We start from the raw sequence: 15,591 nt of genomic DNA on the forward strand, positions 1-15,591 counted from the left end.
CTTCTCCTTTCTTCTTCTTCTTCTTCTTCTTCTTCTTCTTCTTCTTCTTCTTCTTCTTCTTCTTCTTCTTCTTCTTCTTCTTCTTCTTCTTCTTCCTTTTCTTCTTTTTTTTTGTGGTCAGCTCAGCCCACCCTGGAGGCAGGGCTGGCTCAGCATGTGGTGCCTGGGATCAAACCAGGGTCCCTGCATTTGCCTAAGCTTGCCTAAGCAGAAGTTTTAGACAACTGAGCTATCTTGCCAGCCCTAAAGATCATTCTTATGATGTACCAGGGATAGAGTGGGGACACAAAATGGTGAATGGTAGGTGGGGCAAGGGCAGCAAGCAGGTGACATCCAGGTTGTCGCCCTGCCTCACATTCCAGCCCTTCTATGTATCCCACACTTCAGGATGGAGCTCTCTCCCCAGCCCCTGTTGGCCATGTGGCTTCTTCTCTCATTTAACATCACTGAATCCTGTGGCCAAAGCTGCTCTGGGGCCAAAATTCTTCTCCCTGAGCCCTGACCACACTCCATTCATCATACCCTTATCCAGAAGGTCCTAAGATCAAAACAAAGATACCCAAAGCACAAAGTATTCCTCTTCTTCTGAGGACAGGATAGGCCTCTGGGCAATGCCTTACCCTGAGTCTTCTGGCAGTACCCCCAGTGCCCCTGGCCGCACCTCGGCTCCTGGCCAAGCAGAGCCGCCAGCTTGTGGTCTCTCCACTGGTCTCATTCTCCGGGGATGGACCCATCTCCTCCGTTCGCCTGCATTATCGGCCCCAGGACAGCACCATGGGCTGGTCTGCCATTGTGGGTAAGTGGGAGGGAATTAGGGATGGCAGGAGTGTTGGTATAGTGGGGGATAAAGTGAAAATGGCGAAAAGCGCTGGAGGACAGGGTGAGGATAAGGGTGAAGGAATAAGGTGAAAACGGGTGGGAAGGCTGAAGGGAGGACAGTAGCGTCCGACACAGTTGGGACTAAGTGATGTGTGTGTTCTACCACACCCAGTGGACCCCAGTGAGAACGTGACATTAATGAATCTGAGGCCAAAGACAGGATACAGTGTCCGTGTGCAGCTGAGCCGGCCAGGGGAAGGGGGAGAAGGGGCCTGGGGGCCTCCCACCCTCATGACCACAGATTGTCCTGGTGAGAGACCAAGAGTCAGCCCTTCCTGTCCCCCCAGGGATTACTGTCCTATCCGCTCAGGGTTTTCTTGTCTCATCCAACCCATGGGCCCCTGCCTCTCCCATTGGAGGTTGTTCCACCCTGGCCACTAGGGATCATCATTCTGTCCAGCCCTGAGGACCCACTGGCCTACTCTGACCTATGACCTCTGGCCCCAGAGCCCTTGTTGCAGCCGTGGCTGGAGGGCTGGCAGGTGGAGGGCCCTGATCGGCTGCGAGTGAGCTGGTCCTTACCCTCGGTGCCCGGGCCACTGGTGGGTGATGGTTTCCTGCTGCGCCTATGGGACGGGGCACGGGGACAGGAGCGGCGGGAGAATGTCTCGTCCCCCCAGGCCCGCTCCACTCTCCTGACCGGACTCACACCTGGCACCCACTACCAGCTGGATGTGCGGCTCTATCACTGCACTCTCCTGGGCCCTGCCTCACCCCCTGCACGTGTGCTTCTGCTCCCCAGTGGTACGTGCAGGGCAGGGTACAGGCTGAGGAGGAAGAGGGACAGGGGATACAGGGACACATGAGACCCTGGAGATATGGGAGGCTACAGGAGGCTGAGTGGACATGGACAAGACACACTGTGGGCAACAGGGAGGACATGGGGCACAGTAAACATAGGGGATACCAGGAAGACAAAGGTTACTAGGAGCCTGTGGGTTGGGGGGGTGCATCACAGGTCATGGCTCATGTGGAGAGCAAGGATCAGGGGGACCTAGGGCTTGGAGAACACAGCATATGGAGGACCTGGGGAAGACTTAGGGTACAAGGGGAAAAAGGGATCCAGAAGTTTGGAGGAGAGTGGCCTGGGACTGGAGAAGAAACCAGTGGTAATGTATGCGGAAAGAAGAAGGTGGCATGCTGGCTGCCATGCTGCATGGGCCCCACAGAGCAGAGGTGTGTGACCCCACAGCTATGTAGCTGACCCCACAGCTACGTAGCCTGACCTAATCTGAGTCCTACCTTCCCATTCCCTCTCCCCAGGGCCTCCCGCCCCCCGACACCTCCAGGCCCACGCCCTCTCAGACTCTGAGATCCAGCTGACGTGGCAGCATCCAGAGGCTGCTTCTGGGCCCATATCCAAGTACATTGTGGAGGTGCAGGTGGCCGGGGGCTCAGGAGACCCTCTGTGGATGGATGTGGACAGGCCTGAAGAGACCAGCACCATTGTCAGTGGCCTCAACGCCAGTACACGCTACCTTTTCCGTGTGCGGGCCAGCGTTCAGGGCCTGGGCGACTGGAGTAACACAGTAGAAAAGGCCACTCTGGGCGATGGTGAGAGGTGTGGCCCCAGGCTTCCGGGCCTAGGGGCTGGCTTCAGCATGCTCCTCCTCCTGCTCACCCTCTGCCTGGAGCTAAGGCATCTCAGGCGCTATGAACAAATGGCATAGCCCTCACCTTTCCCATGGCAGGCTGCTAGTCCTGGGACAGTCATATTGCCTCTTGAGGCTCTCCTGGCTCCTTCCTTCATGCAGCCAAAGTGATCTTCCTATATCCTGGTCCTGGGATAGCCATCCTTTCTCTCTGTGGGGCCCCACAGTAGCCTGTGGGCCCCTGACTGAGGCGTTCCTGTCTCTGTTCAGGGCTGCAGAGTGAAGGCCCAGTCCAAGAGAGCCGGGCTGCTGAAGAGGGCCTGGATCAGCAGCTGGTCCTGGCTGTGGTGGGCTCCATCTCTGCCACCTGCCTAACCATCCTGGCTGCCCTCTTGGCCCTGGTGTGCATCCGCCGGAGCTGCCTGCATAGGAGACGCACCTTCACCTACCAGTCAGGATCGGTTAGTAACGTGAGCCCAGGGTGCATGTGCACAGCCATGTGCTTGTGTGTACGCGTGTATTCTCACCTAGATGCACACAAGTGCTTGCACACTATATGCGTACACACATATTTATGCTGTAAGTATACGACTACACTCACCACTCAATGGCACAAAACATGATTTTATTTTTTTAGAACCAAACTTAGCTCATGAGCCCGTTTATATTACTAGTGAAATATTTAGTATTTCCATTTGACCAGAGCTCAGTTTTGTCTATATGTCAGCAGGGCTGATTTCGGGCTCGGATAGTTAGTTTGGGATTCTCTTAGCCCTCTTCCCCTTCTCCTCGGGGTGTTCTCAGCCTGGGACTGTGGTGATATGGTGAAAAGGGTGACATGGTGACATGGGTGAACACTTCATCCCAGCCGCCACCCTCGTAAGTACCAGGACTTCCTCTGGGAGACTCAGCCCAGTGTTCATCTGTACCCTGTGGAGGACAGCACATTTTGTGGCCACGGCCCCAGGCACAACCAGCTCTACCCTCTAGAATTGTGTGGGGCCAGTGCCCCCACAGCAGAGCCTGTCTCCACTCTTCCAGGCTCACCTGCCAACCTGTCTGGGTTTTCTGTTCTCCTGTAGTCTACACCCCCTGGGGTGGGGGACCACTGTTACCTCATTTTGTCACATCCACCTGTCCCATCAGTCCTGCTTCCTCTGAAATCTTCCCCACTGTTATCACTTAGGATCAGAACTCTATCCTTGGGCCTCAACACCTAGACTCGATATTTGGAGCCACCCTTTGACATTTCAAAAAAGAAAGAAAGATAGAAAATCCTCTTTTCTCTCAAGGACTGACCGTTGTGATAGAAAGCCCAGTGTCTCTGCTGTGCCTTTAAAAAAAAAAAAAAATCTATCCAGAGATTCAATTGGCTTCTTTGTTATGCTGTGTTATCCTTCCCTGTGAGGTCAGGGCATACAGAAAGCCACCACCACAGCGGTGGGGGAGGGCAGTAGGGGCACGTGCTGAGGGAGAGCCGTGAGAAAGCAGGCCTTAATGTATAATTCTCCTAGCATGTATCATGTTCTTAGGGCCTGGGTGCAAAACTTAGTGTTAGAGTGCTTGCCTAGCATGCATGAAGCCCTGGGTTCCACCCCTAGCAGTACAAAAGAAGAAAGAGTAAAGGCGTATCCCTGCCACATGTGCCTGCATACAGATATGTGTGCACACATGTGGGCGTGAGTGCATATTGCACAACAGGGGCTATATATGTATGTGCTCTGATGCATGTGTGTTCCTGTGCCTGGGCACCACCAGGCCTCCATGTGCGCTTGAGCATGGATGCCTGTACGTATGTTGTGGCCACAGAAGACACATGTACAGTCTGAGTTATGCCTTCAACTACCCGTGCTCCATGTAAAGCCCTGTGACCTGTCTTCAGCCCTTGCCCATCACCTGGGTGTCAGTTCTCCTAGGAAGACCCAGCGCAGAGTCCATTTCCAGTTCTCATACTGGAAGCCCCCTCGGTCCTATTCAATGCTTCCCTTTTCCTGCTAACAATCCTGTCTGGGTGGCCCACCCCTGGCTCAGTACTGGGAACTGGGCATTCCTCTATGTTAGGATCTTGCTGTCCTTGAATGTGGCCTGGTTTAAGAATGATGACCAGATACCAAGTGGGTGCACAGGGATGATCCCTGCTCCTTCTACTGTGGGGAAGAAAACTCCACTGGCCCCAGCAGCTCAGGGCTTAGAATGTAGTACAATGAAAGAACCTAAGACTGGAATCCTAGCATGGGATTAGCACAATAATGGGAAGCTCATTGCTTCCTATCATTGGTCATTTTAATTCCTTTCTGTTTTAACATGAGAATATCACCCTTCTGTTATGCCATATCATGACATTTAGCAGCTTACCCACAAGGCCTATTGTGCCTTCTGGGGCCCACACATTAGACCCATGTGCTATAGCCTCTGTCTTCCCTTTTTGGACATCTGTCCACCCATTGGCCCACCTGTGGCACTGTTACATGTGATTCTGTCCCAATATAAGCCCTTGTCCATAGGTCTGTCCCCAGCTCACCACTGAGGTGACTTAGGTCCATTTGTTTAACTGCTGAATGTTAATTTTCTTTGTATGCTTGTCTGTGTCCCCATCTGTTCATCCTGTGAAGGGTGAGGAGACCATCCTACAGTTCAGCTCAGGGACCTTGACGCTGACCCGAAGGCCAAAACCCCAGCCTGAGCCCCTGAATTACCCAGTGCTGGAATGGGAGGACATCACCTTTGAAGACCTCATCGGAGAGGGGAACTTTGGCCAAGTCATCCGGGCCATGATCAAGAAGGATGGGCTTAAGATGAATGCAGCCATCAAGATGCTGAAAGGTCTCTAGAAGTGACTCCTGACCCCTGTCCCACAGACCTCATGCCTCACCTGGCTCCTAGCAGCATCTAAGCCCAGCCCTGACTAGCCCATATCTTCTCTCCAGAGTTATTTCTGGCAAGAATGACATGAGATTCTTTACACAGAGTATGCCTCTGAAAACGATCATCGTGACTTTGCTGGAGAACTGGAAGTTTTGTGCAAACTGGGGCATCACCCCAACATCATCAACCTCTTGGGGGCCTGTGAGAACCGCGGTGAGCACCACCTCTTTTGTCACTTACGTCTTCTTCTAGATCCCCATCATTAGCCATCACAACGTTAGTGGCTTTTTGGGAATAGCAGGTCACCACCAAGCTTTAGGCTCCCCATCTCTTATCAAGAGGTATCTGTTCCTACCTCTGGCAGCCATGTCTAAGTCATGATCCTGTATCGCCCTCACCTCCCAGGTTACTTGTATATTGCTATCGAATATGCCCCCTATGGGAACCTGCTTGACTTTCTACGGAAGAGCCGGGTGTTGGAGACTGACCCAGCCTTTGCCAGAGAGCACGGAACGGCCTCCACCCTCAGCTCCCGGCAGCTGCTGCGTTTTGCCAGTGACGCGGCCAATGGCATGCAGTACCTGAGTGAGAAGCAGGTGTGTAAGGGCACAGCAGTGACTGTGCCGCTATCATGAGATAAATCAGCAGACTCTGACTGGGTATAGGGATTGAGGAGTGGTAAGAAAGGATGTGACCCCAGGGTCCTAGCCAAGGTGGGGGTGCACACTGTGGCAAGACAGGATAGAGAATGAGAGAGATAGGTCCAGAGAAGAGGCTATATGTGAAGTAGCTGAGGAACATCCTGGTGGAGGTGTTGAGTGGACAGCTACACTCAGGAGGAGGTCTGGGCCCTGGAGCTGTCACCCTAAGTTGGTGACTCTACCATGAAGGGGTGGGTGAGATCCCTGGGAGAGGGTGATAGTGTCCGGGAACCCCCTGATCCAAAGAGGGAAGGGGCAGCTCTTAGGGGAGAGCACAAGGCTGAGGGAAGACATCTGACAGGTAGTCAGGTTTTAAGACCTTTTGAAAGCAACAGGGCAGGGGCCAGTGCAGATGGAGGGACTGATGGAGAGAGGTCTCTGAAGAAGGGGCAGGGTGGAGGGGAAGAACTGGAATCAGGGGACAGGGTCACTTTGGTCTTCAGCAATCAAGGGGGAAGGACAGGGAGGGAGAAAGGGATAGGGATCATGGAAAGAGTGGGAGGAGCAGTGTTGCTCTTGTGGTCCCAGGAAGAGGGGCACAGCCTAGACTTGGCCATAGCCCAGTCCACAGGAAGGAGGGCATGACAGCCAGCACTAATTATTCTCAGAGCTCAGCCAATCCAAAACTCAGGAGTCGGTGGGTGAGAAAAAGAGGAAGAGGCTCCTGAAGGCATCCAGGGTTCCTGTGTAGACCAGCACTGGGGCCAGACCCTTTACTGGGTGCCTCATCCTTCTCTTCCCTGACTTCTGGCCCCACCTGCAGTTCATCCACAGGGATCTGGCGGCCCGAAATGTGCTTGTTGGAGAGAACCTGGCTTCCAAGATCGCAGACTTTGGCCTTTCAAGGGGGGAAGAGGTGTACGTGAAGAAGACCATGGCAAGTCTCATTCAAGCCACCTCGCCAGGGCCCATGCTTGACCTGCCGCCTAGAGCCCATACAGGCCCTTCCTTCACACCCACTCCTCATGCCCATTTTCTCCCAGGGGCGTCTCCCTGTGCGCTGGATGGCTATCGAGTCTCTCAACTACAGCGTCTACACCACCAAGAGTGACGTGTGAGTATGGTGGTGGGAAGGAGTAGGGACCTAGCCCACAAAGATGACACAAGACATAGCTAGATATAGCTCAGAAACATCTTGGGTTGTTGCAGGCATGACCTGAGGGCACTGGATGTGATCCAGCATGACTTGGGTGTGTCCTGAGGGTACCTTGACAGCATCCAGCATTTTAGAAAGAAGGTAGGGCAGTGCTGGAAGGGAATTTTGTCTTAGTGGGCATTTCAGCTGAACCTGAGGGGAAGTTTAGGATTTTGTGTAAGAGATAGAGGGATACCGTGGAGAGTTTGGGAATGTCATGGATAATCCCTGTGGTAGTTGGAGAAGACATTCAAGAAGGGCTCTCACCTTCCTCCCTGCAGGGTAGGGTCATGGCCACCTGAATTCCCAGACTCCTCTGTGCTCCCCAACCCAAGATGGCCAGCCATCTTTTTATCTGTTTTGGTTTTTTTGAGACAGGGTCTCACTAAGTGGTTCAGACTGTCCTTGAACTCACTGTATAGCCCATGCTGGCCCTGAATTCATGGTGATCCTCCTGCTTCGGCCTCCTGAGTGCTGGGATTACAGGAGTGCACCATCATGCCCGGCCCTACCAAGATGGCCATCTTGTCACACTTGCTGCTGTCTCCTCAGCACTGTCCATCTCAGTCTGAACCCACCCAACCAGTCAGCCTTGTCCCCTGTGCTATTCCGCCCTGGCCCTGGGCCCTCCAGCCTGGCCTTCCCTGCTCACTGTCCACCACACTGACTGCCATTCTGAGGACCATTTATTGACCTCCTACTTCTGCCCAAGACTCCCTAAGTGTTCTCCCTAGCTAAAATGTTCTGCCCTGGTTTAGGCCTATACAGAGGTTGTCACAGCATGACATGCAACTGAGAACAAGAATCTGAAAGAATGCCTGAATCCCAGATCTGTCATTTATTTCTATGTGACTTCAGGAAAATACAGCCAACCTCTCAGGGCCTCAGTGTCTTCATCTGCGAAGTGGGGTAACCATAAAACCTGTTCCATAGCATTGGTGTGATGGTTAAAGGAACTAACATATGTATCAAGTACGCAGTGCCTAGACCATAGCAAATACCCAATAAAAATGTTAAGTTAGGACTTGCAATAGAATTTCAGTGGAGCAAGACAGCAGCTGGCCAGACCTTTGCAGAGTAGATACAAGCAGGGTCCAGGAGGAGCTGCACATCCTGGATCCTGGGGCTAAAGCCCTGGGCTCTGGAGACTAGAAGGTAACTAAGTGCATCCTTCTTGTTTCAGCTGGTCTTTTGGGGTCCTCCTCTGGGAGATAGTGAGCCTTGGTGAGTCCCCATGCCCCTCCCCCTCCACACGCCACCCAAGCTACCTGTGGGGCCATGGCCTGAAGGAGCCTTGTCCCCTCTTGCAGGAGGCACGCCCTACTGTGGCATGACCTGTGCTGAGCTCTATGAGAAGCTGCCTCAGGGCTACCGAATGGAGCAGCCTCGAAACTGTGATGACGAAGTGTAAGTCACCTCACCTCTAGCTTGGACCCCCATCTCTGTGGTGAGTGACCCCAGCTGTGAGCCTCATGACCCAAATGCCCCAGCTGGCCCTGGCCCTCTATCTTGCAGGTACGAGCTGATGCGTCAGTGCTGGCGGGACCGTCCCTACGAGCGGCCCCCCTTTGCCCAGATCGCACTACAGCTGGGCCGCATGCTGGAAGCCAGGAAGGTGAGGCAGCTGGGGGCAGAGACTGTAAGAGGCCACAGGCCACAGCTTGTGGGTCTGCTCCCCCTCGCATGCTGCCTCAGCTGGGATGGTCACCACAGCTCGTGCTGGGCCCAGCCCCACTCTGCAGCCCTTGCTGGGTTAGACCCAGGCCCTGCCGTGCTCTTGCAGGACGGCCGTTGCTTTGTCCCAACAGCAGATCCCTGCCCCAGCCCAGCTTCCAGTCCCAGGCTGCTTGCCCACCCTTATCAGTGGAGACCTTCAGCCCACTCTCACCTAGACACTCTGCCTCACCTAGCACAGAACAAGAGCAGAAGGCATGAATGGTCACTAGCAAGAATGGCTGGCCAGGGATGACATAGGAAGAGTCTTAAGCAAATGAGTAGAATTATTGGGTGGGTGATGCAGTAATCATATGAGTAAATATGTAATTCAATAACTGAATCTAGTAACCATGTGATCAAATGAATTATCAAATAAGTACAAATGAAGCATACCAAAAATCAGTAAATATGAAAACAATTTTTCATATGAATTAATGATTAACTATCTTAAGTAATGATCAGATAGACTTATAAGTGAGTGAATCAATAAACAATAGCCTTATGGCCAGGTGTGGTGATGCAAACCTGTAATCCCAGCATTCTGGAGGCTGAGGCAGGAAGATCACCGAAAGTTTAAAGCCAGCCTGGGCTACAAAGTGAGCTCAAGGCCAGCCTGAGCTGCATAGCGACTCAGAAAGACAAAAACAAAATGAAACAAAAGCATTATAAATGGATGGATGGATGGATGGATGGATGGATGGATGGATGGATGGATGAATGAATGAATGAATGAGCAAACAGTTTATTGGATGAGTACATAAAAAAGCCCCCACCTAACAACTGTCTAGGGCCCTAGACCATGGTCTGAGGCCCACATTGCTCTCAGCTGGTGAGAACCGCCCTGCCTCCTACTAAAGACTACTCTGTCCCCAGGCCTATGTAAACATGTCGCTGTTTGAGAACTTCACCTATGCTGGCATTGACGCCACAGCTGAAGAGGCCTGAGCAGTCATCTCACAAGAACCTGGCTCTGCTGGCCAGAGCAAACTCTGGTTTCCAATCATGGCTTCTGACCCTTCTAGCCTCTGACCCACACTGTCTCAAGGATTTTTTTAAGGGGGAAAATAGGGGATCCAGGAAAGAGGTGGGCTTAGGGGGACCAGGACCCACTTGCAAGCTCCTACTCCAGCTCCTCCACATGCATACCACTAACATGTCCTGTTCAATTGCTCCCCTTTCCCTGCCTTGTGAATGAATGAATGAATGAATAAATAAATAAATTCTCTGAGAAGCTCCATCCAATATCTGTCTTTTAATGTTGGTCCATCGGGATAAAAGTTAAACACAAGATGGAGAAACTGGACTTCCCAGGTGAAGACACCCTTCCCAAGGCCCAAGCCCTCTGTGAAGGGTGCCTCTTCTCTGACGGGTGATCTGGAAAACCCACCTGACACGTGCACCACTGGCTCTTACCTCTGTGCCAGTCATAAGTCCACTTTTCCCCTGGTCCTCTCCCTACTGTCTAGTCCCTCACCAACACTTCTCTTTGTGTCTCTGGGTAGCTCCAAACACTTGCCAAGCCAGGATTGGCTAGAGCCCAGCCTTTGCTCAAACCAACGTAGCCGTTGGATTCTGGCCTATCTTGAGTTTCTCTTGCCTCTGTCATTTTCCTTGTGCCTCTAGGCAATCTTTCCTGGTCTGGTAGCCACTTTACTGTCCAACTAGTAGGCCCCAAAAAGGAAGACAGAGGCTACTCCCAACTTCAGCCAGTTGTGGCCTGTCCTTCCTCTGGGCCTCAGCATTCTGGGAGATGACCCACTCCTGGGCTCTGTTCCCCATCCTGAAAGTTAGGTCCACACCACCCTACACTGTGGCCTCTGGGCTTGCTCACTAGCACTGGATTGCTCAAGGCTGGCCTCCGAATTCTCTCTCACTAATCTTTAGGAAACAAGACCAGTTGTATTTAACTTTTTTTTTTTCTTCTTCAGTGAATCAGATGAAGTCAGACAGTGCATAATAGTATGGCACTGTGATTAAAAGCACAGGTCCTAGAATCATACTGGTGTTGAAGTCCCTTCTATGCCACATTTTATCTGTGCAGCCTTGGTCAAGTCACTTCTCTGAGCTTCCATTTTCTCCTCTGAAAAGTGAGATTGAACAAATGAGGTCTTGCAGGCACATTTTCCACAGCACTGGGTCTGGTAGCTAGTAAGTGCTCAGAAGTGTCAACTGACAGTGTTATATACAAATGCGGGCTATCTGGCAAGTGTTAGATCTCTGTTGGATAGAGCTGAATGACTGGAGCACAGGGATGAAGTCAAGAGGAAGAAATGAAGTGGAATAAATGGGAGGTTAAGTACAATGGAGGATATGGAATTTGCTAGAATGAAATTTCACTTCAGATGAACATTCACTGCAGGAATATGGTCCCAGATGTGAGGATTTAAAAACCTCTCTGTAGAATGGAAAACAACAAAATATGATAGGGTGTACTATAAGAAAGGGAAGGGACCCAGGGAACACTTGAACAGGACTTAGAGTCAGGAAAGCATTTCCAGAGAAAGTGATATTTAAACCTGGGCCACTGCAAGGAAGCAGAAATTGACCAATGGAAGAGATTCTGGCACAGGAAATGTCACTACAAAGTGGTTGTTCAGGAGCTGCAAATGGCTGCACATGGCTGCAGCAAAAAGAGAGTAGAGCTCTGTGAGGGTTGTAAATCCAGATGTGCCAGGCTGTGCTAGGCCTTAGAGGTACCATCAGGGGAAGATTATAGATATGGATAGATTAGGCATAGATATGGATATGAGTATGGATACAGGTATAGATATAGATGATATGGATATGGACATAGATATAGATATAGATACCTGGGTGTGGTGGCTCATGCCTGGAATCCCAGCACTCAGTAAGTAGGCTGAGGCAGGAGGATCACTGTCGGTTTGAGGCCAGCCTGGGCTACAAAGGGAGTTCAAGGCCAGTCTGAACTACATGATGAAAGCCTGTCTCAAAAACATACACAGAGAGATAGCTCAGTGGCATAAGTACATACACATATGCACAAAGATACAGATACACATTGTTTTTTTCCATTATGGAGGCTTGAACCCAGGCTCTTCACACTGAGCTCTATCTCATGTCAGCCCTTTTTATATTTCATTTTGAGACAGGATCTTGTTAAGCTGGCCTCATACTGGTGATCCTTCTGCCTCAGCTTCCCTGAGTGCTGAGATTACAGGCATGAGCACTGCACCTGCCTGATGGGTTTTCACCCAGAAGCAGAGAGCAGCCACAGAAGATCTGCAAGCAGGCTGTGCCTGACCAGGTCTATACTTAACAACAACAAAAAAAACCACTCCAGTTACCCTGTGAAGAATGGATTATATAGGAAAAAGAGTAAAGGTACAGCACATGTCTATAAATTAGATACTTTTAATGAAATGGATGAATTCCTAAAAGACACAAACTACCAAAACTTACCCAAGAAAAAGGCAAAAAAAAAAAAAAAGAAAACAAGAAAGAAAAAGAGACAAACTAAATAGATTTACAACAAATAAAGAGATTAAATTAGCAACAGCAATCAAGGAATTACCTACGAGGTGTAGCTCAGTGGTGGGCCACCTGCCTAGTATGTACTGTTCCCTACAGTCAATCCTAAGTGCTATCAAGGTGGGGAAGCGGGAGACAAATACACGGAAAAGTATCCCGTGTTCATGAACTGGAAGACTTAGACACAGATAATACTACCCAAGCTGACCTATAGATTCAATTCTGACCCTGTCAGAATCCCAGCCAGCTTCTTTGTAGACAATGACGCACTGATTCTAAAATCCATGAAGCTAGATGTGGCACGTACATCTATAATCCCAGCACTTTAGAGGCAGAGGCAGGAAGACACCATAAGTTCTGGACTATGTAGCAAAACCCTGTCTCAGGGCTGGTGAGATGGCTCAGTGGTCTAAAGCACCTACTTAGAACAAGCTTAGCAAAGCACAGGGACCGCAGTTCAATCCCCCAGCACCACATGCCAGCCAGCCCCGCCCCCTGGTGGGCTGAGCTGGCCACACGCGCGCATGCACGCACACACACACACACACACACACACACACACACAAATAAAAATAAAATTAAAAAAAAAACCTGTCTCAGAAAAACAAAAACCTAAATGAATAAATAAATGAAATACAATAAAAAAGAAATACAATTCATATGAAATCACAAGGACCCACAGTAGCCAAAACAATCTTAGAAAAGAGGAAGAAAGAAAGCTCACATTTGTAGATTTCAAAACTTTTTCAAAGCAATGAAAATCCAATATGGTGCTGGCATAAGGATAGACACTTAATATAATTAAAAGTTCAGAACTAGGAGCTGGGTAGATAGCTCAGAAGCACAAGTACCTACCTACCTGGCAAGCACAAGGTCCAAAGTTCAATCCCTGGCCCTGCATGCCATGCTGGCCATGGAACCAGGTGTGATGGCACATGCCTGTCTTCCCAGCACTTGGGAAGTGAAGATAGGAGGATCACTATGAGTTCGAGATCACCCTGGGGGCTACAAAGGGAGCATAAAGGCCAGCCTAAACTGCACAGCAAGACCCAGTCTCAAAAGAAAAAGTCTAGAACTAAACCTGCATGTCATTGGTCAGTTGAATTTCAATGAAGTTGCTCAACAAAGACAGTCTCTTCAACAAATGATACCAAATTGACAGCAAAACACAAAAGAATCAAATATTTACCAAAATAAACTAACTCAAGAATGGGCGTGATGGTTTATGCCTATAATCCCAGCACTTGGGAGGCTGAACACAGGAGGGTCACTACAGATCCGATTTATGTAGTGAGACCCTGAAAGACCCTGTACTAAATACATTTAAAAAAAAAAAACCTAACTCAAAAAGGAACAAAGATCAGAACATAAGAGCCAAAACTGTAAACCTGTTAGAAGAAAACATAAGGGTATCAGGCATGGTAGTGCATACAATAATCCCAGCACTAAAGCAGGAGAACCACTGTGAGTTTGAGTACAACTGGGCTACATAGAAAGCTCAAGATGGGCCTGAACTATATAGCAAGGCGAGAGAGAGAGAGAGAGAGAGAGAGAGAGAGAGAGAGAGAGACAGACAGACAGACAGACAGACAGACACAGAGACACAGACACAGAGAGACAGACAGAGAAACAAGACAGAGAATTATTCACTGTAAATATATAAGTAAAGAAATTAAAAATAGATAAAAAACATCAAAATTGAAAACTTTTGTGCATCAAAGGACATTATCAATAAGGTGAAAAGACAACAACTCAATGGGAAAAAATACAAATCATATGTTATAAAAAGATTTGTATTTAGAATATATAAGGAAGCTTATCACTTGTTAATAAAATGGCAGCTAACCCAATCCTTAAGAATGGGAAAAGAGGCCACAGAGATAGCTCAGTGGAATAAGTGTTTCCCTGGCAAGCACAAAGGTATAAGTTCAATCCCTGGTTCTGCAAAAAAAAAAAAAAAAGACAAAAAATGGGAAAAGATCTAAATAGACATTTCACCAGAAAAGAGATACATCAGGAAATTCAAATCAAAACTATAGTGAGACACTCTTCACACCCACCATGAAAGATAGTTATTAGTAAAAAAAGATTAAATGTTGGGAAGGAGAGTTTGGAACTCTCATACATACTGGTATGAGAACATGGAGCTCCTCTAAGATCCAGCAGTTCCACTCCTAGGTGTATGCCCAAGAGAAGTGAAAACATATGTCCACACAAAACTTGCACACAGGTAATTATAGTAGCGTCATTCATTATAGCCAAAAAGGAGAAACAATCCAAATGTCCATCAGAGATGAATAGATAAATATTGTTTTTCCATATAACAGATTTTTTAAAAATCCTGCCTCAGGTTTATTTGTACAAAGAGCACAGGTGGACACTAGCCCCCCACAGATGGCACCCCAGGGGTCACACCAGTTCTTATGCTTTCACATCAGTAGATAAGAGGGTTTTACTGTGGAGCCTTCATGGGGATCTGAACACCTTTGGGAGCCTGGGCGGGAGCAGAAGCTGGATCCTGGGCCTTGGCTAGAGCCTGGGCCTTTGGCCAGCAAGGCCTGTGACCCTTGGCAATGTGGGCATGGATACGCTTCCCAAGCTTGGAGTGGGCAAGTCGAGCAAGCCTGCAGTTTACCCCCTTTTGGATGATCTTGGGCTTGACCTCCTTGGGCTTGATGAAGGCCTTGATAGCCTCTGCGTGTGCACTCACGGCCTTGGCATTGTTTGCTTGCATCTTCTTGAAGCCCTTCTTGTGCTTCTTGGCAAAATGCACGTTCCTAAGGAACTTGGGATCTACCCCCTTCAGAGATTCATATCTTTGTGACCAAAGTTTCTTGATGCCATTTCTGTGCCATTTTTGGTACTGGTTGCGCGTAGTGTGGTTCTTGGACTTGGTCATAACTGCACTGTAAACCACAGCTGTCAAGTTCCTGGAACCGGAAGAAGAAAAAAAAAGTCCACACAATAGAATATCATTCAGCCTTCCTGCATATATTATTCAGCCATATAGTCTACCATTATACTATATCATGGCTGCACATTGAAAATGTCATATGTGACTGGGGAGATAGCTCAGTGGAATAAATGTTTGCCTGGAAAGTACAAGACCCTGAGTTCAATCCCTGGTACCAACAAAAAAAAGAAAGAAAATAATTTCATATGATAAGAAAGAACTCAGTCATTTAAAAAGCTACATATAATATTTGTATTTCAT

The 15,591-nt window shown here is 49.2% G+C and overlaps 1 protein-coding gene across 3 annotated transcripts in view; it reads left to right on the forward strand.

The window, feature by feature from the left end:
* The window catches only part of Tie1 (tyrosine kinase with immunoglobulin like and EGF like domains 1), a 29,581-nt gene extending 19,456 nt beyond the window's left edge, over positions 1-10,125 (forward strand). For all 3 annotated transcript variants that reach the window (XM_023707848.1, XM_023707849.1, XM_004647596.2), the window contains 14 exons: positions 638-796; positions 992-1,129; positions 1,327-1,623; positions 2,143-2,433; positions 2,742-2,932; positions 5,084-5,294; positions 5,439-5,549; positions 5,742-5,932; positions 6,801-6,914; positions 7,021-7,091; positions 8,356-8,396; positions 8,483-8,579; positions 8,688-8,787; positions 9,762-10,125. In XM_023707848.1, the coding sequence (XP_023563616.1) occupies positions 638-796; positions 992-1,129; positions 1,327-1,623; positions 2,143-2,433; positions 2,742-2,932; positions 5,084-5,294; positions 5,439-5,549; positions 5,742-5,932; positions 6,801-6,914; positions 7,021-7,091; positions 8,356-8,396; positions 8,483-8,579; positions 8,688-8,787; positions 9,762-9,833 (2,084 nt within the window). In that variant the 3' untranslated portion in view covers positions 9,834-10,125. The remainder of the gene's footprint in view (positions 1-637; positions 797-991; positions 1,130-1,326; positions 1,624-2,142; positions 2,434-2,741; positions 2,933-5,083; positions 5,295-5,438; positions 5,550-5,741; positions 5,933-6,800; positions 6,915-7,020; positions 7,092-8,355; positions 8,397-8,482; positions 8,580-8,687; positions 8,788-9,761) is intronic.
* The last annotated feature ends 5,466 nt before the right edge of the window (positions 10,126-15,591 follow it).

The sequence above is a fragment of the Octodon degus genome, unplaced genomic scaffold, assembly GCF_000260255.1.
Source record: "Octodon degus isolate 3935 unplaced genomic scaffold, OctDeg1.0 scaffold00315, whole genome shotgun sequence".
Classification (NCBI taxonomy): Eukaryota; Metazoa; Chordata; class Mammalia; order Rodentia; family Octodontidae; genus Octodon; species Octodon degus.